At 45.3% G+C, this 23,274-nt stretch overlaps 1 protein-coding gene across 4 annotated transcripts in view; it reads right to left on the minus strand.

Moving 5' to 3' along the window:
- Positions 1–23,274, minus strand: part of B4GALT4 (beta-1,4-galactosyltransferase 4) — a 63,550-nt gene that overhangs the window by 4,117 nt on the left and 36,159 nt on the right. For 2 of the 4 annotated variants that reach the window (XM_066241319.1, XM_066241318.1), the window contains exons 2-6: positions 19,588–19,987; positions 14,205–14,437; positions 10,724–10,911; positions 6,197–6,319; positions 364–468 (exon numbers count right to left, since the gene is read on the minus strand). In XM_066241319.1, the coding sequence (XP_066097416.1) occupies positions 364–468; positions 6,197–6,319; positions 10,724–10,911; positions 14,205–14,437; positions 19,588–19,840 (902 nt within the window). In that variant the 5' untranslated portion in view covers positions 19,841–19,987. Of the gene's footprint in view, positions 1–363; positions 469–6,196; positions 6,320–10,723; positions 10,912–14,204; positions 14,438–19,587; positions 19,988–22,453; positions 22,546–23,274 lie in introns of those variants that run through there. The other 2 variants (XM_066241320.1, XM_066241321.1) reach the window with 2 other exon arrangements.

Genomic DNA, 23,274 nt, shown 5'->3' on the forward strand with positions numbered 1-23,274 from the left:
GCACTGTTAATTTTATTTTAGGTATGATAATGGTATAGTCGTTCTTTTTAAAAGACTTTTCATATTTTAAGGATACATATTGAAGTATTTACACATGAAATGCTGTGACAGCTATGATTTGCTTCTAAATAATCAACAGAAAAGAAAATGTCAGAGAAAGAGCAGAGGCCATGAATGAACCTGGGTACGGAGCACATGAGGGTGCAGTATATCACTGCCTCTACTTCTATGTCTGTTTGAAAATTACCTCAATAGAAAGATTTGAACAAAATAAAGTGGCTCATCTGCCCAGGTTCAGCAGCGTCCTTATTAACAGAAGAGGCTGAGTGGGTAGCCTGCCAGCCACGTGAAGCCAGGACTTACCGGTCTACATTCACCTCATTGCCTTGGTCTCTGGTATGGAAGATCATTGTGTATTTACCCACGTCAGGCATTGGCCGAACTATTTTCATTCTATGAAGCTCAACCCTAAAAAAATAACACAGGTAGTATTTTCTTATTTCATCTCACTTATTTACCAGTAGGCACTTAAAAAGAATCATTTGCAAAAATTTGCACATGTGTGTACACACACACAGTCACACATAGCTTGATTATTTAGGTATCTAAAAAATTTTTTTTTCTTATAATGTTGGGCCTCAGGCAGTAAATCCATAAAACAAATCACATTTAACATTTACTTTGGGGTAAAGTACTGAGAAAGTACATGCATTAAAACATTATGACATAAGGCATAAAAATGTCTAATCACTATGTTGTACACCTGAAATTAATATGATATTGGGGGATTCCAAGATGGCAATGGAGTAGGCAGATGTTCCCACTGCCAACTCCCAGGGTCAAAATGGATTATAACTTAATTTAGAAACGATCATCTTGAAAAATCAACTTCAGACTAAATGAAGAGGAATCCATAACCAGGAGTCACAGAAGCTACACTGAGACTGATAGGTAGGGTGGGCCCTGCTCCCAGGAACCAGCAGCGGCTGAGTGTCTGTAGGGATTCTCACTGTGGGAGGTCACCTTGAGAGGTGTGGGACCTAAGCCCCAGGCCCGGCACCACAGCCTAGAGCCCCAGAACCTTGAAGAGGCGCCCACACAGCATTTGGTGGTAAAAATAGCTGAGGTTTCTGTCTACGAGAAAGAGATGGAGCTCTCAGAGACTCAGGCTCTGTCTTAAAGGGCCCATGCAGAAAATCTCAGTCACAGCCCCTGTGGAGGGAGGGCTGAGAAGACTGGAGTTGGGTGAGGAGAGGGTGAAGTTGGAGGCCCAGGGAGGGACATTATGGGGGATGGCCACTAGAACCCCTGTGCTGAACCATTTTCTAATACCGTAGTCGCCATCTTTCCTAGGTGGAGTAGATCCCTCTGAACAGAATCAGCCTTGGGGAAAGCGACTGCCTTATCCTTGGGGGTTTCTCCTGCCGCACCCCATGGAGGCTGGGCCATTCTGAGAAGTCAGCCAGGAAGCAAGGGGTGCATCAGGGACTCAGTTTTCTGGCATTAAGAACGGAGCTCTCCCCTGCACTCTCCTGAGTCTATGATTGGTACTTCTGCCTCACAGGAAATGTAGTCAACACTTTCTGGACTGCAGACAGAGGCTGTGACTGAGATTTTCTGCATGGGCCCTTTAAGACAGAGCCTGAGTCTCTGTCTTAAAGAGACCCACACCTCTGGGTCTCAGAGACCACACCCATCAGACTCCTGGGGACCACACCCTACTGAGATCTGTGAAGAAAGTCTGGACAGATTGATATTTGGTGCCATGGGGTAGGGGGCACACCCACCATCCTTCCTAATCCCTGAATTGCCCCAGGCTCTATACTCTACCAGAGGTTTTATTTCAGTGGCCAAGCCCAACAAGCAGCCAGCAGACAGAGGCTGCAAGAGGTGGATCTTAGTGAACCTGGGCCTTTGCTGACCTTCCTGAGGTCCAGGATGCATAAAAGCCAGCCTAGGTGTGCAGCCTGGTATTATCATGTGCACCTGGGCCCAGCAGAGGCAGCTACAAACTCTGGTTTGCTTGTAGCTCCAAGGTTGCTGAGGGCCAACCAAGGGCACTGTCCTCCACTGGTCTGCACCAGGTTCCCTCCAGGGAGCCCCAGGGCCAGCACATCCAGTGGCCAGCTGCAGAGAGCATCAGTCTGGGACCTAATGACCCTTTCTGGTCGTATGTCCTACAGGAGGACTCTTTGGACACTGGGCCCAGCTGAAGAGAGCTCAGCTTTCTGTGATCAGCACCAGCACAGCCGCTCATGTGCATTGGACATGGTGGAGCTTCACAGTCAGCTGGCCCGGGGCCTGGATGTCCTGCCCTGATGGGTTAGATTCCACAAAGGAAGGTGAGAGATGCTTGGAGTACAGACATTCAAGGTGTGGGTTCCCTGGAGCTTATTACTGGATCCAGTTGAAGAGCTTATCCACTTTCTGGGGGCGGAGTTAACCCCAGGGGAGGACTCTTTCAGTCTTCGTCCCTGAGACCCAGGTCTCCCCAGCTGGAAGAACTTCTTCTACAGAGGGGACTGTCAGCCCAACCCAATCTAAACCTGCTGCTCATCCCACTGGGGAGAAATAGAATTGGAGTATCCAGCAGTGTCTGAAGAATTAGGCTCTGGAGTACGGGCCACTTTCCCCGTATTGAGCTCCTGACCAAGAAACCCCTAATGTTATAGGTTAGTTGGGGTCCCACTAACATTATATTCCCAATCTCAGTTGCCCTGACCTATGAATCTTTCAACTTGTAGAGGGGTTGATAGAATGAGGCCAGTCTGAGCCCACACCACAGTCTTTCTACAGAAGACCCTGTGGGAAGACCAGGCAACTGTAAGAGGAGGTAGAGCATCTGAAAAATGGAGGCAAATCTTACAAAATTTGGGGCTTTTATGGAGCTGCTTGTCATCTCTAAGTAAGAGGAAACTGATCTTTATACACTGGTTGGCCCCTCCCATAGTACCTAGGCACAGAAAATGCAGACATAAACAGCAAACAGAGCAGTAGCTCCAGACAGGTGGTCTGCAGTGGGTTCTAAACAACTGCTGACACCAACCCAACAGGACCCAGAACCAACACAACCAGTAGTGGGTGGCAGAAAGCACCAACGCTAGGCTGACTCATCTAGCTACACCAGTGCATGCCCAAAGGAGTCCAGCAGGCACCAGACACTGTGGAGAATAAACATGCCCAACAGGACAGACACTGCGCAGCATCTAATACACGTGATCAAGGCTGACCCTTAGAGCCAGCCCATCTGAAGGGATAACCCCACCCAAGAAAGGACTAACTGCATCCAATACAACTGGAGGGTAAATATGACCCTCAAGAAGCATTCCTAGAACAAGGAGCTCAGGTGGCCTGGAGGTCAGTACCACTTGAGCCCATCTTCCTCATAAAGTCATCACAACAAATTTCAAAGTCAGAACAGTTACCTAATACAAAGACAAAATGGGAAGACATAGAAATATGACCCAAATGATTCAACAAGAGAAATCCTCAGAGAAAGGACTAAATGAGGTGGAAGTAACCAAACTACCAAAGAGTTTAAAATAACGGTTATTAGGATACTCAAGGATCTTAAAGCAACAATGAATGATCATAATAAGAACTTAAACAAAGAGACAGCAAGCATCAAAAAGAACATTGAAATAATAAAAAGGAATCAGTCAGAAATGACAAATACAATATCAGAAATGACTGCACTAGAAGGGATCAACAGCAGGCTGGATGAAGCCGAGGATCCAATCAGTGATTTACAGGACAAGACAAACATAAGCACAAAAGCAGAGCAGCAAAAAAAAAAAAGAGGCTCAAAAAGATTGAAGGAACTGTAAGAGACCTCTGTGACAACTTGAAGGAAAACAACATCTGCATCCTAGGGACTCCTGACAAAGAAGAGAACAAACAAGGGATAGGGAACTTGTTCGAAGAAATCATAGCTGAAAATTTCCCTAAAATGATGAAGGAAAAAGTCACACAAATTCAAGAAGCCCAGAGTCCCATTAAAGAGGAACCCAAAGAGGCCTACAGCAAGACACATCAAAATTAAAATGCCTAAGTTAAGAGACAAAGAAAGAATACTAAAAGCTGCAAGAGAAAAGCAGTTAATTACGTCAGAAGAGCCCCCATGAGGATGACATCTGACTTCTCAACAGAAACAATTCAGACCAGAACAATTGACAAGAAATATTCAGTAAGAATCTACAACCAAGACTACTACTCTATCCAGGAAAGCTATCATTTAAAATTGAAGGAGAAATAAACAGCTTCCCAGACAAAAAAAAAGGGGGGGGGCTCAAGGAGTCCGTTACAGCCAAACCAGGACTGCAAGAAATTTTCAAGGGACTGCTATATAAAGAGCAGAAACGAAAGAAAAAGAGAAAGAAATCAAAAGAGGACTGTAAGTGTAAAGAATAAAATGGCAATAAGTAAGTACATTTCAATAATAACCTTAAATGTAAATGGATTAAATGCTCCAATCAAAAGACACAGGGTAGATGCATAAATAAGAAAACAGGACCCATATATATGCTGTCTACAAGAAGCCCACCTCAGGACAAAAGATACACACAGACTGAAAATGATTCCTTCTTTTAACAAAGAAAGTCATGATCTTTTAAGGTCACAAGCTTTAAAGGCCATGAACCTATGCTCAAATCTAGATTTTGTTATTTACAATCTTGGTGAGTCGGTTCATTGCTCCAGATCTTGGTATCGCATGCATAAAATACTAATGGTATTACAGAGTTGATCAGAGAGACTCAAATGAAATAGTCCACAAGGAGCATTTGCAAACCATAATGTAATATGTAAGTGCAGAGAAGGGTGGTGTCTCCTGCACAGGTGAGTCAAGAAATATTTAGTAAATAAATCTCAACCAACTTTTATGTTAAAATCATTTAATTATCCATAGAATTAGTCAAGAACCACCCTGAAGGCCCTGATGTTCTTATCAAACAAAAACAAAACTTGGTGCTCCCCTCAACCTTGAAGCCAAGGAGCAGCAGGAAAAAAGACAGTGATGCTACATACTCAGTGCTACTAACATCCCGTCTGGGCCGTAAAACGGATTTGGGGAACATGATGGCTATTGTTTACCTCAAGCCTTTGCTAATCTTGCCCTGGTATCTAGCAGACACCTTCTCTCCACCTCATAAGCCCTGGCCACATAGGCTGCTGATGGGCTGGGCCATGAAGAACTGTTGCCCATCACATGGCCATTTCTACAGAGACTCTTGTCAAGGAAATTCACTCCCCTCCTGTCAGAAACATCCAGAGACTCTCAGCCTATACATGAAACAAGACCAGCAGGGAGCTCAGGTATCTTTACACTAAAGCAAGAAAAATGTTCAGGCAGTCACATATCCATTAATTCAGAAACCCAAGTGAGAAAGTTATTTTCCAAGAGACAACAGCAGGAGGAAAGGGGGTCTTAAGAAGACCTTATTATTACAAGTCTAAATATACTAGCCCCAGGATCTTAAATAATGACTTATTTCTGGGAGGCAGACATACCTGTAAAATTACGTGGCCACAAAGCCCAAGTTCAGGGGAAGGAGCTGGGAGAGGAGGCCAGGTACAATCCCTCTGAAGGCCCCATCGCAGAAAGCAGTCCAAGAGAATCTGAGGATAATGCTAGCAGCCCGGAGTCCGGCCTGGGGTCAGGCCAGCAGCTGCTCCCAGAGTATGTGGGGCGGGCTAATGCCTAAGAGAGAACACCTCAGCCAGCTTCAGGGTCTGCAGCTCCTCACGGGCTGCTGGCGCTCCCTGCTCTGGGCAACAGGGACTGAGCGGGATTCCCTGGGGTCTGAGAGAAAGCCCAGGCTTACAGTGGGCCCTCTGGCCACCATCCTCAAATTGCAGCTCTGTGGGACCCTCCACAGCTTGGGACTTTTCATTCACTGGTGACACCCTTCTCAGTAAGCAATACCCACTGACAAGCCCAGAGAGACTTCCATCAACACCTGCGGACCGCTAACACCCAAAAGCCAGAAACAGGCCGCCTTCCGTCACTTCCACACTGCCAGTGGCAAAGAGCAATTTGGCCCATCTTTCCCTCCCTCCACCCCTGCCACCCTTTAAGCCCAAATCTGGGCCCTATGCCCTGTCAGACACGGCATCTCAGGAACTATAAAACATAGGCCTCCAGAGCCATCACTGATAGCAGAGCACGTGGAGGGGACCTGTCTCTGTTGTTGTTCACCTGAGTCTGAGGTCATCGTCTTCGCCTCCCCATCCCCAGTAGTTGTTAGAGAATCCATTCACCTTGAAAAACTGCTCTCTGCTTAGGGCAGTAACACCCCCAAAATATCCACTGTAACGTAACCTGGAGCAGAAGAGAGGAGAGAAAAGGTAAGAGCATTAACACACAGTGTTTTTGTTCTCCACACACACTTGAGAAGGCTCTGGTTCAGGGCTGGCGTTCTGGGAACACCGTGAAGACCACGCCCTTCCCCCACCCATTCGCGCTGGGCGACCACCTCCCGAGGCTCCTGGCCTTCCCAGGCTGGCCTTCGCTCCTCTGTTCAGACCAGAGCTCACATCTCCTTACTAAGCAAAGTGCTGCCCAACTGTAATTGTTAATGTTTGTGGGCAGTGTAAGTGTGCACCATAACATCAGGTGTGGATGACAGATTTTGTCTCATGTGCCAATCCAAGGAATAGTCACAGCGACCAAGGCCGCTGGGTTAAGGAGTCTAAGGCTGCGGGCAGGTTCAGCATGACTAAGCGTCGTAGAGAATATACTAGTTTTCTACTTTCACCTTTGGGGGGGGAGGGTAAGAGCAGGAGACAGCTTCTGCACACACTGTGTGTGCAGATCTCCACTTCTACACATGCAGAGCTCCATCTCAGGGTCTGTTTCCTGAAGAACAAACCTGATGTTTCTGGCTTGAGCAGTTAGGATAGTGCCTTTCACAAAAATAGAGTCAACACAACAATATTTAGGTTTTGGAAGAAAAACCATAAATGATGTTTTGAATAAGTGGAATATGAGATACCCCTTGGGCTTCTGCTAGTGGTCGGAAAGGACATGGGGTTCAAGCTCAAAAGGAAGAAGAGGCTAAAGATATGGCTTTGGAACTAAGCTGTCAAGAAGTGGTACTTGGAGGGCAGGGGTAGGAGAAGCAAACAGCCCGAGGGCAACGTGGTGGGTGAGAAGAGGACAGAGGGTGGGGCCACAGGGACACCGACAAGAAAGGGGGAAAGAGAAGAGGTCAAGAGCAACCAGTCAGAGGGCATCTTCTGGCTTCATAAGACTCTTATGGTTACTGGTGGGCCAATTAGCAAATCTTAGAAATACAAGTATCCCTGAAGATAACACTGTACCAATTCAGAAATGCAAATGAAGGCAGCTTAATAACTTGGATGGTACTGAACAACAGGATGTGACCATATGGAGGCTTGCTACCTTTAATGAACTTGAGTTCAAAGTGCTCCAGGACCTATGAAATATTTCTGATTATTCAGATAAGAATAAAAAACTGAAAGGAGAGCCCAATAAACACACAGACACTTACCATCTAACACAGGGGTCCCCAAACTTTTTACACAGGGGGCCAGTTCACTGTCCCTCAGACCATTGGAGGGCCGGACTATAAAAAAAACTATGAACAAATCCCTATGCACACTGCACATATCTTATTTTAAAGTAAAAAAACAAAATGGGAACAAATACAATATTTAAAATAAAAAACAAGTAAATTTAAATCAAGAAACTGACCAGTATTTCAATGGGAACTATGGGCCTGCTTTTGGCTAATGAGATGGTCAATGTGCTCCTTTCATTGACCACCAATGAAAGAGGTGCCCCTTCCGGAAGTGCAGCGGGGGCCAGATAAATGGCCTCAGGGGGCTGCATGTGGCCCGCAGGCCGTAGTTTGGGGACCCCTAATCTAACAGATGGAGTCCCAAAAGGTAATTTGTTGTTCAACTATTTATTTCTACGTTCTGAGTACAGATGAGGAGGACTCTGTTTAACTCATAATGGAAACAGATTTATTTATACCCTCAACCTAAAATTCTAGAAAATGGTGTTATGATGACCTAAAACAAACGGAAATAAAGTGCTCAGAAGGCAGCTACTACTGCCCAAGATATCAACAACAGTGACCTGTTTCTGTGATTATTGGACCTTGACCAGGAAGGACTTCTTAACTACCTAAAGACCAGTAGCTTCATCAGGACAGAGCAGAACCACCGCCCAGGCCTGCCTGCCAAGCACCACAGAGGGGTCATCAGGAGAGAACCAGTGTTGATGATCTGACAGTGACGAGTAAGGAACCGCTGCCCAACATGAGCAAGGCAGCTGGCTACACGCTGTAATCCCTGGGCCCTGCCCTCAAAGAGCTCATAGTCTAATGACAGCTGAGTATTGTCAGGGTTCTGAGGAAGGAGATGCCACACACTGGAGGATTCAGAGAGGTAGAAAAACAGGGGCCTCTTGGTGGCCAGAACTCCCTGAGGAAGTAGAAAGAAGGAGAAAAGTGTAGGTTGTCTGAGCAGCAACTGGAGCCCCTTCAGCTGCAGTAAGAAGTGCAGAAGGAGACCAACCAAAGAGAAAAGCTAAAAAAACCTCTATGTCTCGGCCCTGGCCAGTTGGCTCAGTGGTAGAGCATCAACCTGGTGTGTGGATGCCCCAGGTTTGATTCCCGGTCAGGGCATGGAGGAGAAGCGCCCATCTGCTTCTCTGCAAATAAGAATCTTTTCAGCTTTCAAAGAAGGCTATGGATTTGGCTGGGAGCTTCTTGCATCCAGAAGATAAGAGAGGACACATTCAAATCCCTGATTCACATGAAGGAAACCTGCCAGTTACTTAAGGACAACAAAGACTTTCTAGTAGCTAGTCATAAAAAAAATGTCTGGCCGGTTACAACAGCCAGATCATACAGGGGCTGATTTCAGCACAAGTAGCCTCTGATGAAATCCATGATGGTGACACTGAAGTTATAGTCAAAATCAATCCCCAGCAGGAATGCCCAAGTCTCAGTTTCTTGTGGTCCAGCTTACAAAAAGATAAAATACAGAATTCCAGCTTACACAAAGATAAAACCTAGAATTTCAACAAAAGGCTTGTCCTTAAAACAATTCTGCCTGACCAGGTGGTGGTACAGTACATAGAGTGTAGTAGACCTGAAATGCTGAGGACCCAGGTTCGAAACCCTGAGGTTAGTTGCTTGAGTGTGGGCTCATCCGGATTGAGCACGGGGTCACCAGCTTGAGCATGGGACCATTTACATGACCCCATGGTCGCTGGCTTGAGCAAGGGTCACTGGCGCCGCTGGAGCCCCCAGTCAAGGCACATATGAGAAAGCAATCAATGAACAACTAAGGTACCACAACTATAAGTGGATGCTTCTCATCTCTCTCCCTTCCTGTCTGTCTGTCCCTCTCTCGCTTTCTATCTCTTAAAAAAAAAAAAAAGTTCTGTGTGATTTTAATTTCTCACCACAGAGGATGAGGAAGAACTGGGCAATGGTAAGGTATCATCTATTTCAGGGGTCCGACACACAGGTATTCTATGCTGGAGATAGAGTTATTAATACACAATAAGTGAACAGATGGTTTGACATGCTTCTGAAAATACCAGCCATAATATGCTGCTTTCTTCAAAGCAGAGTTGGCTCAGAGCACAGAAAGCAAAACCTCCAGATGAGATCCTGACCCAAATATTAAGTTCCCCAAAGGAAAAACACCCTGTGGTTCTCTTCCAGAACCCGCCGCAGCCCTGCGGCCCCGCTGCTCTGCCCTTCTTCAGGCACGTGGCATCTTTCCCCTCAGCTTCTTTCCCCTCCCCTTTCCCCACTCATTACCGAGTGCTTACAGGTAATTTTACACAAGTTAAGTGCAAAATTGATGCAATGCCACTGTAGCTGTTTCCCACACAGCACACAGCAGGCAGCTCTGGAGGGCAGGCGCCCGGCCTTGTCAACCTGCTTTCATGGCCCCAAGAGCAGTAAGCACCACAGACACGAGCCCAGGTGAGTGGCAGGGCCTGGGAAATGCTGACAGGTAAGTGTGCACACACACGAGTGAGGATAGAATTTCCTTCGTAGAGAATTTCCTTGATCACTCTTTCCCCTTGGTACTGTTTAAATAGGAGCTGGTATAAAATAAGGCTAAAAAGCAGAGAAGCCTCTCCTGAGGGGCACAAGAAATGGAGAATGAAGACAAATGGTGGAACACTTCCCACAGCGGCTTTGGGAGAAGGAACTTGTCCTGGGTGTTCGGGCTCCTGAGCAGACTATTCAGCGGGCATGCCCCTCCCCACTCTTCCTCAAAACTCTGGAATGATGCCACCATCTAGAAAGAGATGTCACAATCTCACAATGGAGGCCTAAAAGCTGAACTAAGTGGCACGCTTTTATTGTCTCTTAGATGGGGAAGCCAAGGATAGACAGGAAAGTCACTTGAATTCTGCACAGCGGGACAGCACGGACAAGCTCCGCTGTGGCTGCTGCAGGAGGGGGGTGTGGTCTGCAATGCCTAGATGGTCTTCCCTCGCCTGCTCTTTCTCGATTGTCTCTGGGATCCTCTGCCAAGGCTGTCGCAGGGCTTTATCTACAGGAGAAACCTGATTTCTCTAATTCCTGTTTTGAACTTTAAGTGATATGTCATGTGCTGTTTTCCCTATTTCTCATTTTTCTGAGACACTGGATACTCCCTCCTATTCAGCCTTAATGACACAGGGCAAGCTTCTGCAGCTACGCAGACGAGGAGCAGAGCCCCTTACCTGTACCCAGTGCTGTTCCTTCCCACCACCAGGTGCTTGGGCTGATCCTCACACTTGTAAAGATTCAGGTCATTCTCAGGCACCAGGTCCACATCGTGGAAAATAAAACAGTCCCAAGTTGCATCCTTGAGAGCCTCTATATAGCCCACATTCAAGAGTTTGGCTCGATTAAATTTTTTGCTTCCAGCCTATAGACATGGAAATTAAAAGTTGAAAAGTTCCTGAGACAAGGTTTCACACTGTGCCCCCTTCAGTTCAGATGCAGCAGCTGGCATTAATTACTCCTGCTACACACAACTCTACTTGTGACATGAAGATCTGACAGTAGATGCAATAACAATAATAGACAAGTTTCTTATACATTTCGTATACATTTAAATTTCATAACTTAAAAACATACCTTGAAATGGAGAGTTGTCGTTTAATGGGTATAGATTCTCAGTTTTGCAAGATGAAAAAACTTTAGAGATTGGTTTGCACAATAATATGAATATACTTAACACCACTGAACTATACACTAAAAAATAATTAAGGTGTTGAATTTTATGTTATACATAACTTATCACAATTTTTTAAAAAAGCATTATTTTATAATACAAATAAAAATAACTCAAAAAATTAAAATATAGCTTCATTCCATGTAAAACTACAAAACCTTTTTTATCAACTAGTCATACTGGTATCTCCGCTTCACTGTTCAACTCTTAGCTCGTCCCAATCTGATCCTATGTAATCAATACTAAGCTTCCAAGACAGATATAGGATCGAGAATTGCCAGAAAGGATCGAGAATTCTTGACCTATAAACAGAGAAAGTTATTGTTAATATTTCTAAGCTACTTAGAAGTGTCTTGGAATCACGGTAAGAGAATCCTGTTTTAATATTTAATGGTGGGGTCCCAGCTGGGTGGTTCAGTGGATAGAGCATCATCCCAGCTGGCCAAGGTTACAGGTTCAATCCCCAGTCAGGGGACATACAAGAAGCTACCAATGAGTGCACAACTAAACGAAGCAACTAAGTGGAACAACAAGTTGATGCTCCTTTCTCTCTCAAATCAGTGAAAAATTAAAAAAAAAATTAATGGCAGAAGCTAATATTCACAGTGACCTTACAGAGGGAATTTGTCACTGGGTAAAAAAAAAAAAAAATTTCAACCAGTAATAAGACTAGAGGGAAATGAAGAAGATCTTACATTATTAATTTTTTTCATGGCTGTTTGGATCAAATTTCTTCAGAATTAATTCCAGTTCAATAGTTTATCATAACAAAAATACATGCAGTTCTCTCAAAAGGTGCCATAGCACTTTCCTGAAAATAATATTACGAAGCAGACATATTTTTCTATTCATAAAAATATTATACATTGGGAGTAGCTGTCTTGAGAAAAAATTAAGAATAATTAACCATATTAAAAACAAAATAATTATAAAATATAGTAATAGTAAAATTTTGTTTCAAATACTAAAATAATAGGCACTGATATATTATGCATGCACATTAACTTTCAATGGCCCCAGTTCATTATAAAGTATACATTGAAGAGCTGTATCCTCTGATGTGTCAAAGGTTCTCCTAAAACAAATATTACTGGGCCCTGGCTAGAGGCTCAGTGTCATCCTAGCGTATGGATGCCCCAGGTTCGATTCCTGGTCAGGGCATACAGAGGCAACCATCTGCTTCCCCCCTTCTCCATCTCCCCCTTCTCTCCCTCTTCCCCTCCCACAACCAGTGGCTTGATTGGTTTGAGCACCAGCCCCGGGCACTGAGAATAGCTCGGCTGGTCCAAGTGTCAGCCTCAGGTGCTAAAAATAGCTAGGTACTCAAGCACTGGCCCCAGACAGGGTTGCCAGGTGGATCCCAGTTGGGGCACATGTGGCAGTCTGCCTCACTGTCTCTCTCCCCTCCTCTCGCCTAAAAAAAAAAAAAAAAAAAAAAGTTACTGGTTATAAGGAATAGTAAGGATGTAATTAATTAATTTGCTTACAATTTTATCATTTGTAAGGATTTGAGGGGAAATTATTTGGATGCCTATGGAAATTTTGAAAAGTTGGACATGGATATTTAAGTTGATGCCTTATTTTTCTTTCAGTAAACATTAATACCAAATAAAGTCATCATTAATGACCTATTGTACTTAGAGCTAAACTCTTCCAAAGCAGCTAACACAGCTTACTGTGTTCCTACTAAATCACACTTCTGGAAGTCTAATAAGTAAGTCAAGAAAGTGAAAACTGCCTGACCAGGCAGTGGCGCAGTGGATAGAGTGTTGGACTGGAATGCATAGGACCCAGGTTTGAGACCACGAGTTTGCCAACTTAAGCACGGGCTCATCTGGTTTGAGCAAAAAAAAGCCCACCAGCTTGAACCCAAGGTCGCTGGTTCCAGCAAGGGGTTACTCAGTCTGCTGAAGGCCCACGGTCAAGGCACATATGAGAAAGCAATCAATGAACAACTAAGGTGTTGCAACGCGCAAGGAAAAACTAATGATTGATGCTTCTCATCTCTCTCCGTTCCATTCCTGTCTGTCCCTGTCTATCCCTCTCTCTGACTCACTCTCTGTCTCTGTAAAAAAAAAAAAAAAAAGTGAAAAATAAAATATATATATATATTTTTTATGGCAAAAAAAAAAGACAGTAAAAACTAACCATGTTTTACATAATAAATAGTGGCAAAATTAAGTTAAAGGCAGAGTGGTGAAGACAGTCAAGAACTCCATGGCTGCCTGCCCAGGTGGTGGCGCAGACAGAGTGCTGGACTGGGACACGGAGGACGCAGGTTTGAAACCCCGAGGTCGCCAGCTTGAGCGTGGGCTCATCTGGTTTGAGCAAGGCTCACCAGCTTGAGCCCAAAGTAGCTGGCTTGAGCAAGGGGTCACTCACTGCTGGAGCTCCCTGGTCAAGGCACATATGAGAAAGCAATCAATGAACAACTAAGGTACCACAACGAAGAATTGATGCTTCTCATCTCTCTTCCTTCCTGTCTGTCCCTATCTGTGCCTCTCTCTGTCTCTGTCACAAAAAAAAAAAAGAAAAAAAAAAAGAAAAGAACTCCACGGCTATTAACACACAGTAATAGTCTGTCAGACCCTCTGCCTAGACCTCCAGTGAGTAGCCACACTCAATAATGCAAAACAATTCCAACTTCCCATGGTGTAGTCTACAGCAAATGCAGAGGGAGGGGCGAGGTAAACCTCAGGGCGAAGCTGCAGGGCAGTCACTGGCTGCCAGGGAAGGGCTCACACGGAACAGGCTTCCTCCACCTCCACCGTGTTATCTAACAGGCAGTAGAATTTCCCAGCACTCAGTCCCACTACTCCACACTCTGGGTCAAGAATTTTCTTTCCTCCTTTCAAGGACGAACAAGGAAAGAGAACTCTCTTTTGACAGTAGTTTGATGCTCCTTTTAACCAAGACAGACAAATGGCCAAGTCCCTCAGAGAGAGAAAAACCTAAGGCAGAGCCCAGGCCGGTCCCACACTCACCTGGTGGATGATATAGATGCCATAATCGAGCTGCTGCCTTTGCAGGAAGGGATGAAGGTGTTCCAGCAGGTACATCAGGTGTCTCTCTCTGTTCCGGTGGGGGATGAGGATGGCGACCCGCTGCGGAGCCTTGCACTCCTCAGGGCGATAGCGGCCTTGGTGCACTTTGGGATTTTCTGCCTGCACATCTTCCAGAGTAAGATCTGGTTTGAAAATAAGCTTGTCCTGACCTCCTACAATTAAAACAGGACAGAGGAAACAACGTAGCCATCTCATCCAGTGCTGAACCGCTCGCAGGAGCTAGCACATATAAAGCATTAGAACACTGCCTGGCACCCAGGGAATGCTATCTGAGTGGTAGCTCTTATTATTACTATTTTAAGGCCTCCTTTGCTCATGAACTGTAAATACAGAACCATGTGACAGGCTATTGGCTACAATGGCATGAAAATGACATATAAGAGCAGGGGTCCCCAAACTGCGGCCCCCTGAGGCCACTTATTCGGCCCCTGCCACACTTTGGGAAGGGGCACCTCTTTCATTGGTGGTCAGTGAGAGGAGCACAGGATGTAATGCATCCTGTGCTCCTGGAGTACTATATGTGGCGGCGCCAAAAGGCGTAGCATTGCTCACATACAGTACTACTTCCGGCGACATGGGACGCACATATCACGGCTCCGGAAGCACGTCATATCACTTGTTACGGCTAGCAGTGACAAATATGGAACCGGACATTGACCATTAGCCAAAAGCAGGCCCATAGTTTCCATTGAAATACTTCCTGGTCAGTTTGTTGATTTAAATTTACTTGTTATTTATTTTAAATATTGTATTTGTTCCCGTTTTGTTTTTTTACTTTAAAATAAGATATGTGCAGTGTGCATAGGGATTTGTTCATAGGTTTTTTTTTATAGTCTGGCCCTCCAATGATCTGAGGGACAGTGAACTGGCCCCCTGTGTAAAAAGTTTGAGGACCCTGTATAAGTGTATTCTCTTGTGGCTGAATAACCAACTTCAGCTCTGTGATTCATCCATAAATTAGAAATGCTTTCTGTCGCAATAATCCTGATGAACAGCAGAGTTTAGGAGACTAACTTCAAATGTGCTCCATCTACTTTTCCTTCTCAAAATTCTAAAGGAGGGTGAAGTTGTTTTTTAGAGAGAGAGAGAAAAGAACAAACAGGAAGAAAGAAAGATGAGAAGCATCAAGTCATAGTCGTGACACCTTTAGTTGTTCATTGATTGCTTTCTCATGTGCCTTGACCAGGGACTCCAGCCAAGCCAGTGACCCCTTGCTAAAGCTAGCGACCTTGGACTCAAACCAGTGGCCATGGGCTCATCTATGATCCTATGCTCAAGCCAGTGAACCCCATTCAAGCTGGGTGAGCCTGTGCTCAAGCCAGTGACCTCAGGGTTTCAAACCTGGGTCCTCTGTGTCCCAGTCCAATATTATCTGCTGTGCCACCGCCTGGTCAGGCAGGAAGGTGAAACTTCTTTAAAAATCAAGAGCATTCCGTGTACTCAAGCTCATGGACCAGGCCTCTTTCTGACTTCTTTCCTGAGCTCTTAGGAGCTATCCTAGCTCCCTGGATATAAACAGCACAAGGAAGTAGAAATTAGCTTCATTCCCTAACCCAGAAGTAACAGGTACATGCAAAACAGCCAGAACTGCCCCATTGTGCTAGGGCAGCAGACATCCCCAATGGAGCATTTGCTTTGAGTCTAGACACAGCCTGAGTGGACAAAAGCCAAGAGCCCTCTATGGTAACCAAGCTCAGGCAAGGCTTTAAAGATCAGGCTGAAGCCCTGGCCTTCCTCCTGAATCTGAATTAACAGGGAACACTGAGTGGTAAGAAAGGAGAGAGCTCAGTTAGGGAACTGAGCCATACTTTGTTGAAACTCCGCATACACTGGTCAGGCTGTAAAATCTCAAGTTGCTTGCAAATAGTGCTATCCTATTCTAAGCTGTCATTGCAGGCCCTTCCCATGTATGTCAAGGTGCCTTGCTCCATGTGGCCAACCCCCACCCTGGCTGTGGCTGCTGAGACCAGGCTCTAGTGTCCATGAAATAGTTAAAAGACTCTGCCTGGCAGCACCACGGGCAATAACTGTTTCTGGCCACCTAGAGAGAGTAACTGGCCTACAAGAAAAAGCCTTTCCTGAGGCTCTGCATGTGAGACACAGAGTCACCAAGGCAGTGATGCCCTAAAGACAAACACTAAGAAAAGGAATAATGTGAAAGGCAAGCTACCAGAGCAGCTGCCAGGCCACAGAGCCAATGGTGGTGTGGCTGTTGACATGGTTTCTGATAGAACCTGTTAATAAACCCCAGCATCCAAGTTAACCTACCATGTCCCTGTCCTTGGCCCCTGAAAGAGCCCCATCCAGTAGGCCTGATATAAATCAGTCCCCTTGCTTACTTCCTCACTGTCATAACTTTTTATGGCCCTAACCTTACCGTACGTGCTTCCACATACTCTATCAGTCTCCCCACCACGCTCACGACAACCTCTCAAGTTTTGTTCCTTCTGGCCCATTCTTCATTCATCACTAATTATGCCACCCGCTTAATCCAGGTCCTTGTTCAGTTTTATGTCACTGCCCATCTATATTTATAAATGTAGTTATTGCTGCCTAACCATGCAGTAATGCAGTGGATAGAGTGTGGGACTCGGACACAGAGGTCTCAGGTTCAAAATCCCAAGGTCACCAGCTTGAATGTGGGCTCATCTGGCTTGAGTGCAGGGTTGCTGACTTGAGCCCAAAGGTCACTGGCTTGAAGCCCATGGTCACTGGCTTAAGCCTTAGGTCGCTGGCTGAAGCCCAGGTCGCTGGCTTGAGCCTTAGGTCATTGGCTTAAGCAAGGGGTCACTTGGTCAGCTGTAGCCCCCGCCCCCATCAAGGCACATATGAGAAAGCAATCAATGAACAACTGAGATGCCACAACGAAGAATTGATGCTTCTCATCTGTCTCCCTTTTTGTCTGTCCCTATTTGTCTGACCTCTCTTTGTCTCTCTGTGTCTCTGTCACAAAAAAAGTAAAATAAAATAAAAAAATAAATGCAGTCATTGCTTAAATTTGTTGTGAGGAACAGGGAGGAAACACCATCAGATTTGCTTTGCAACAACTCATTTTCCTATCTAACTTGTGTAACTTGTGAGCAGAGTAACTCCCTCACACAATCAGAAATAATGTTTTGGCTTTTCCATGACTAAGTAAAGAGAAGTAGCATGCCAATATGAACACAGTACAAGACTGTGATTCAACTAGGAAAGTGGGTCTGCAGATTTTGTTAACCGCAAAAGGCCTCCAAAGAGCGCCAAGCTGCCCCGCAGAGAGTTCCCTGAGTGCAGGCAGAGCCAGCTGTGCAGGACAAGGGAGGAGGGAGCACTGGGCTTCGCAGACTGGAAAGGCTCACCCTGCCTTCACCCTGCCTGCATGCTGTGCCCTGAGGGGTAGAGGCAAGCCTATGAACAACACACTGCGGTCAGCACAACAGCAGCAAGATAGGCAGGCCCACAGGGAGGGGAATATGAACTCGGGGCAGTCCCAGAAACCTTTCGGGACAGAGTTATCTCAGCTAGACTTTATTTTTTTTTTTTTTTGTATTTTTCTGAAGCTGGAAACGGGGAGAGACAGTCAGACAGACTCCCTCATGCACCCAACCGGGATCCACCCAGCACGCCCAGCAGGGGGCGATGCTCTGCCCCTCCGGGGCCTCGCTCTGCTGCGACCAGAGCCACTCTAGCGCCTGGGGCAGAGGCCAAGGAGCCATCCCCAGTGCCTGGGCCATCTTTGCTCCAATGGAGCCTTGGCTGCGGGAGGGGAAGAGAGAGACAAAGAGGAAGGAGGGGGCGGGGGTGGAGAAGCAAATGGGTGCTTCTCCTATGTGCCCTGGCCAGGAATCGAACCCGGGTCCCCCACACGCCAGGCCGATGCTCTACCGCTGAGCCAACCAGCCAGGGCCCAGCTAGACTTTTGATGAATAAACAGGAATTCTCCAAGCACACATGAATTGAAGAAAAGCATCCTGGAAAAAAAGGAACAATATCCAGGCTCAGAGGAGCATCTGGCAAACTATAAGCACTTTAATGTTCTGAAGAATAAGAGGTTTGACAGAAACTCTGTGGGTTCTATACTGTTCACGAAAAATAGGGGATATTTTATCCCTTCAGAATTTTTGTGAGCCATATATATGATATAATATTGCAGTGGAGTTTTTCTAATTAATGTGCTCACTAAAACCATATACGGTTCATTTAAATTGAAAGAGAAAACATTAAAGGGGAATCATAACATATAACATATTTAAGAAATAAACACTAAAGACAACACTGAAGGACAGACTCAGTCCTGTCCCTCAACTCCATACTTTTGGCCAAGGGGATGCTAATAAATGGGACACAAGTGGAGACCTTAATGTGCTTACTTTCTTCCCCTCAGGGTTGCAGTACCAGGACAGGAATATGTCTCGGCTAGCCTGTTCGTCCCAGGAGAAGGATGAGAGTTACGTGGAGCTGAGCCACCAGCCTAGACAAGCTGACCCCAAGCTCATGCCACAGACCTGTGAGCCAATCATGCCTACTGACCTATGCTGCTCAGACTGCTGTGGCTGGGGAATAAAATTGGGTTTGTTCATATAGTAGAAGGCTACAACACCAATATGGATACATCTCCCAAACATAACAATGAACAATGGAAGTTAGACACAAAAGAGTATACAGTGTATGTTTCTAATTATGCAAAGTTCAAAAACAAGAAAAACATCTGTAGATGGTATTAGAATCTTCAAGTAAGGGCAGTGACTGAAAGAAGTCTGGGAACTTCTAGAGTTCCAGGGAGATTCCATTTCTTAGTTTACATAGTGTTTACACAAGTATGTTCATTTTTTGAAATTTAACTGAGCCGGCCCTGGCCGGTTGGCTCAGTGGTAGAGCATCGGCCTGGCGTGTGGAGGTCCCGAGTTCGATTCCCGGCCAGGGCACACAGGAGAGGCGCCCATCTGCTTCTCCACCCCTCCCCCTCTGCTTCCTCTCTATCTCTCTCTTCCCCTCCCGCAGCAAGGCTCCATTGGAGCAAAGTTGGCCCGGACACTGAGGATAGCTCTGTGGCCTCTGCCTCAGGCGCTAGAATGGCTCTGGTTGTAACAGAGCAACGCCCCAGATGGGCAGAGCATCGCCCCCCGGTGGGCATGCCTGGTGGATCCTGGTCCGGTGCATGCGGGAGTCTGTCTGTCTGTCTCCTCCCCACCCTCACTTCGGAAAAATTTTAAAAAAAGAAAGAAATTTAACTGAGCCATACACTTCTGAATTTTTACTTTTCTGTCCATGTATCTAATAAAAAGTTTATGTAGCACTTGTAAAAAATGGAAATAAAACTTACTGAGATATGGAGAGACGGCAGGGCAGTTGTCAAGGTCTGCTTTTTTCACAGGTGCTTCACTAGTCAGAGGTTCTTTCTTTGACAAAACCATGGTCTTTTTGAAATTAGCAATAAAATTCTTTGCTTTAGGAATCTCTTGAATAGCACGCACAAAGTAGTTATTGGTGGCCCATCCAACCACCGTCAGGCATAAAGTAAAAAGCAACAGTAATCGGAATTTGTAGGAAAGGTAGTAAGTCATGTGGAAGCCCATGTCTTGTATTACGTGGAGCAGGATGTATCACTCCACCTCACTGCGGGCAGGAAGCTTCAAGTTCAACTTCTCCAGTCTGGCTACACACTTGATGACAAGCGAAGATGCAATGCCTGCTTTCGCTCAGTGGTTCTTCTCCATGAATCTCTAGAAGGTAATCACAAAGACATGTTTCAGATGGAAATCCTATCCTGAAATGATTCACATCAGCAAAACTGAAAACCCATCCCCCACGGACCCTGACTAACAGTAATGAGAGTTCTCCCAAGAGGGTTTAGAGATCAGACACCCGGAGATTGGAGAGGCAGAGGTTCCAACCCTCCACACAGCCCAGGAGCTCTCCCTGGTTCATGCCCCAGGCTGTCTGTCACCTGAGAGAAAAGCCACATCCAGATGTTGATGTGTAAATACATTAGGTCATCCTGTCCCACCAGAACGTCTCTGAGTAGGTACTATACTTATCCTCATTTTATAGATAAGAACAGGTTTCATGGCCAGTATGTGGTGGAGCTGTAGTTTCTGTCTGAATCAAAACCACTGACCTTAAACCTCTGATGTTGCCCCGGAGGAGAAAGCAAAGAAGAAACTGTAAAGCCTCCTCAGTTCTGAGAGGGGCACAGCCTACAGTACAGCCTGCTGGTCCTCTTCCTGGCACAGCTTTAAAAGAAGGTTAACAACGTGTGAAATCCTGTTAAGGAGAACAAGACAAAAGCTCTTTTCTGTGAGAGCTAGAAAAATGTGTTCAAGAGGGGATAAAAAATCAAGGATTTTGGCCTGACCTGTGGTGGCGCAGTGAATAAAGCGTCGACCCGAAAATGCTGAGGTCACCGGTTTGAAACCCTAGGCTTGCCTGGTCAAGGCACATATGGGAGTTGATGCTTCCAGCTCCTCCCCCCTTCTCTCTCTCTGTCTCTCCTCTCTCTCTCTCCCTCTCCTCTCTAAAATGAATAAATAAATTAAATTAAAAAATCAAGGATTTTTACAATGAGGCACTGGCACAGGGCACATCCCAGCAGGTGGGGGAAAGGACAAGAAACATAAGAGAACGCCAGCACAGGAGGTCCAACATCTGTAAGGACAACAGGTAAAACGGTTTAAGGTCAGTGGTTTTGATTCAGACAGAAACTACAGCTCCACCACATACTGGCCATGAAACCTGTTCTTATCTATAAAATGAGGTAAGTATAGTACCTACCCAGAGATGTTCTGGTGGGACAGGATGACCTAATGTATTTACACATCAAGTGTCAGCCGACCTCCTGATGCACAGTAAGCACTCACTAAGTGCTGACTGTCACTGTCGATATTGTCATATAACTTTAGGTAGCTCTGGATTAGAGATGGATAACAGGCGAGCACATTGGAAGCTGCCAGAACGACCACTCTATTACACGGTATTTCTCACTGTCACTTGATAAATTGCCATGCTGATTTCATACCTCAGTATGAATTCATCTCTGAGAGGTGGCTATGCTCTTAGTTACTCACAAAAGCCCAGTTTCTGAGACCACATGGCTGAGGGCCCCCCGGACCACAGTGAGTACACTAAAGGTGACGAAGGTGATTTGATGAGTATCAATACCCAATATATCTTCTCTGCTTTGTCAAAACCACATCTGTCTTTAAATTCTGAAAATGTTATCTGAAGAATACAAAAATGCTCAAGCCAGAGCACTGATAATCTCTAGAGCCAAACATATCCTCAATTAAATGAACAGAATGGAGACCAAAATACTTTCTACGCCAACTGTTAACATGGGATGTTTGTGATTTAATCTTAAGTAACAAAAAAGAAAAAGAGAAAATAGCATAACTTCTATGTGTGTATAATTGCCACTAAAAATACAGAAATAAGAAAAATGCTGAGAAAAATATAGCCAAAAGCTACCGAGAGCTGTATCAGGAGTATGGGATTAGCCAGGGGTGTATTTTTCTCTTTTGGTTTCAGAATTTTGTATAATATACTTCTGTCCTTTTATAATTAAAACGAAGTTGTGTTTTTTTAAATGAGCTGTGGGGATATGGTAATTTACTATAAAATCAAAATGTTAGGCTGGACCAAGTAGTGGTACAGTGAATAGAATGTCAACCTGGAACACTAAGGACCCAAGTTCAAAACTCCGAGGTCGCAAAAACAAACAAACAAACAACAACAACAAAACCCCCGAGGTCACCAGCTTGAGTACAGGGTCACTAGCTTGAGCATGGGATCATAGACATGACCCCATGGTCACTGGCTTGAGACCAAAGGTCATTGGCTTGAGCATAGGGGTCACTGGCTCAGCTGGAGCCCCCTGGTCAAGGCACATATGAGAAAGCAATCAATGAACAACTAAAGTGCTGCAACTATGAGTTGATGCTTCTCATCTCTCCCCCTTCCTGTCTATCTCTCTCTCTAAAAATAAATAAATAAAAATTTTAGAAACTCTCAAGATGACCTTATACTTATTGTAGGATAGGATTTAAAAAATTAAACTCGGCCCTGGCCAGTTGGCTCAGTGAATAGTGTCAGCCCAGCATACGGATGTCCCAGGTTTGATTCCCAGTCAGGGCACACAGGAGAAGCAACCATCTGCTTCTCTCCCCTTCCCCTCCTGCAGCCAGTAGCTTAACTGGTTCCAGTGTCAGCCCCAGGCACTGAGGACAGCTAGGTTGATTTGAGCATAGGGCCCCACGGTTGCCAGGTGGATCCCAGGTGACGGGCATGCAGGAGTCTGTCTCATAATTTTCCCTCCTCTCACTTAAAGAAAAAAAAAAATGAGCTCCAGGTTATTTGGAGGGAAACTTAGAAAGCATTTCTCTCCAGACACAATAAATAAACAGAAGTTAGGTTCCTGGATCAAACCACAAAAGAGAAGATTTGACCCAGAAAGCAATTACACAGTATGGCCTGTATGTAGTCTTGAAGGTATCGTAATACATAACTGCTAATAAGAGCGATTTATTTGTGCATTTACTCTGTGCCACGTAGTGGTGTTAAATCCTTGGATTACCTTATTATATTCTCATCTCAACCTAATGAGGGAAGAATTATTAGTCTCCTCATTTTATAGAGAAGAAAATGAAGGTTTAGAAAAATTCAAGAACTTGCCCAAGAGCACACAAGTAGTGACTGGTGAGCTGGGGTCTGAGCCCACCTAGCCTGCTCCGAAGTCTCGGGACATTTCAATCTTTCCTTGGGACGTGGGTGTACCCAACACAAACCTTTGAAATATGCAGTTTTCTTTAGCAGCCTTTAACCTCTCTCCTTTCCATCCCTTTCTGTGGGCCTGTTTGTTCAAACAGCTTCCTAGAGGTTTCTTCTCTTCCCTCCAGGTAAGTCTGCAGGTTCCTGGGCCATGAATCAGATAACATCGTATGGCCTTAATTGCAGGAAGCTTAAAGGCTAGGGTTGGCACTAGTTTTTGATTAAAATCTCTATCGTGGAAAGTTTA

The sequence above is a fragment of the Saccopteryx bilineata genome, chromosome 8 (assembly GCF_036850765.1).
Source record: "Saccopteryx bilineata isolate mSacBil1 chromosome 8, mSacBil1_pri_phased_curated, whole genome shotgun sequence".
NCBI lineage: Eukaryota > Metazoa > Chordata > Mammalia > Chiroptera > Emballonuridae > Saccopteryx > Saccopteryx bilineata.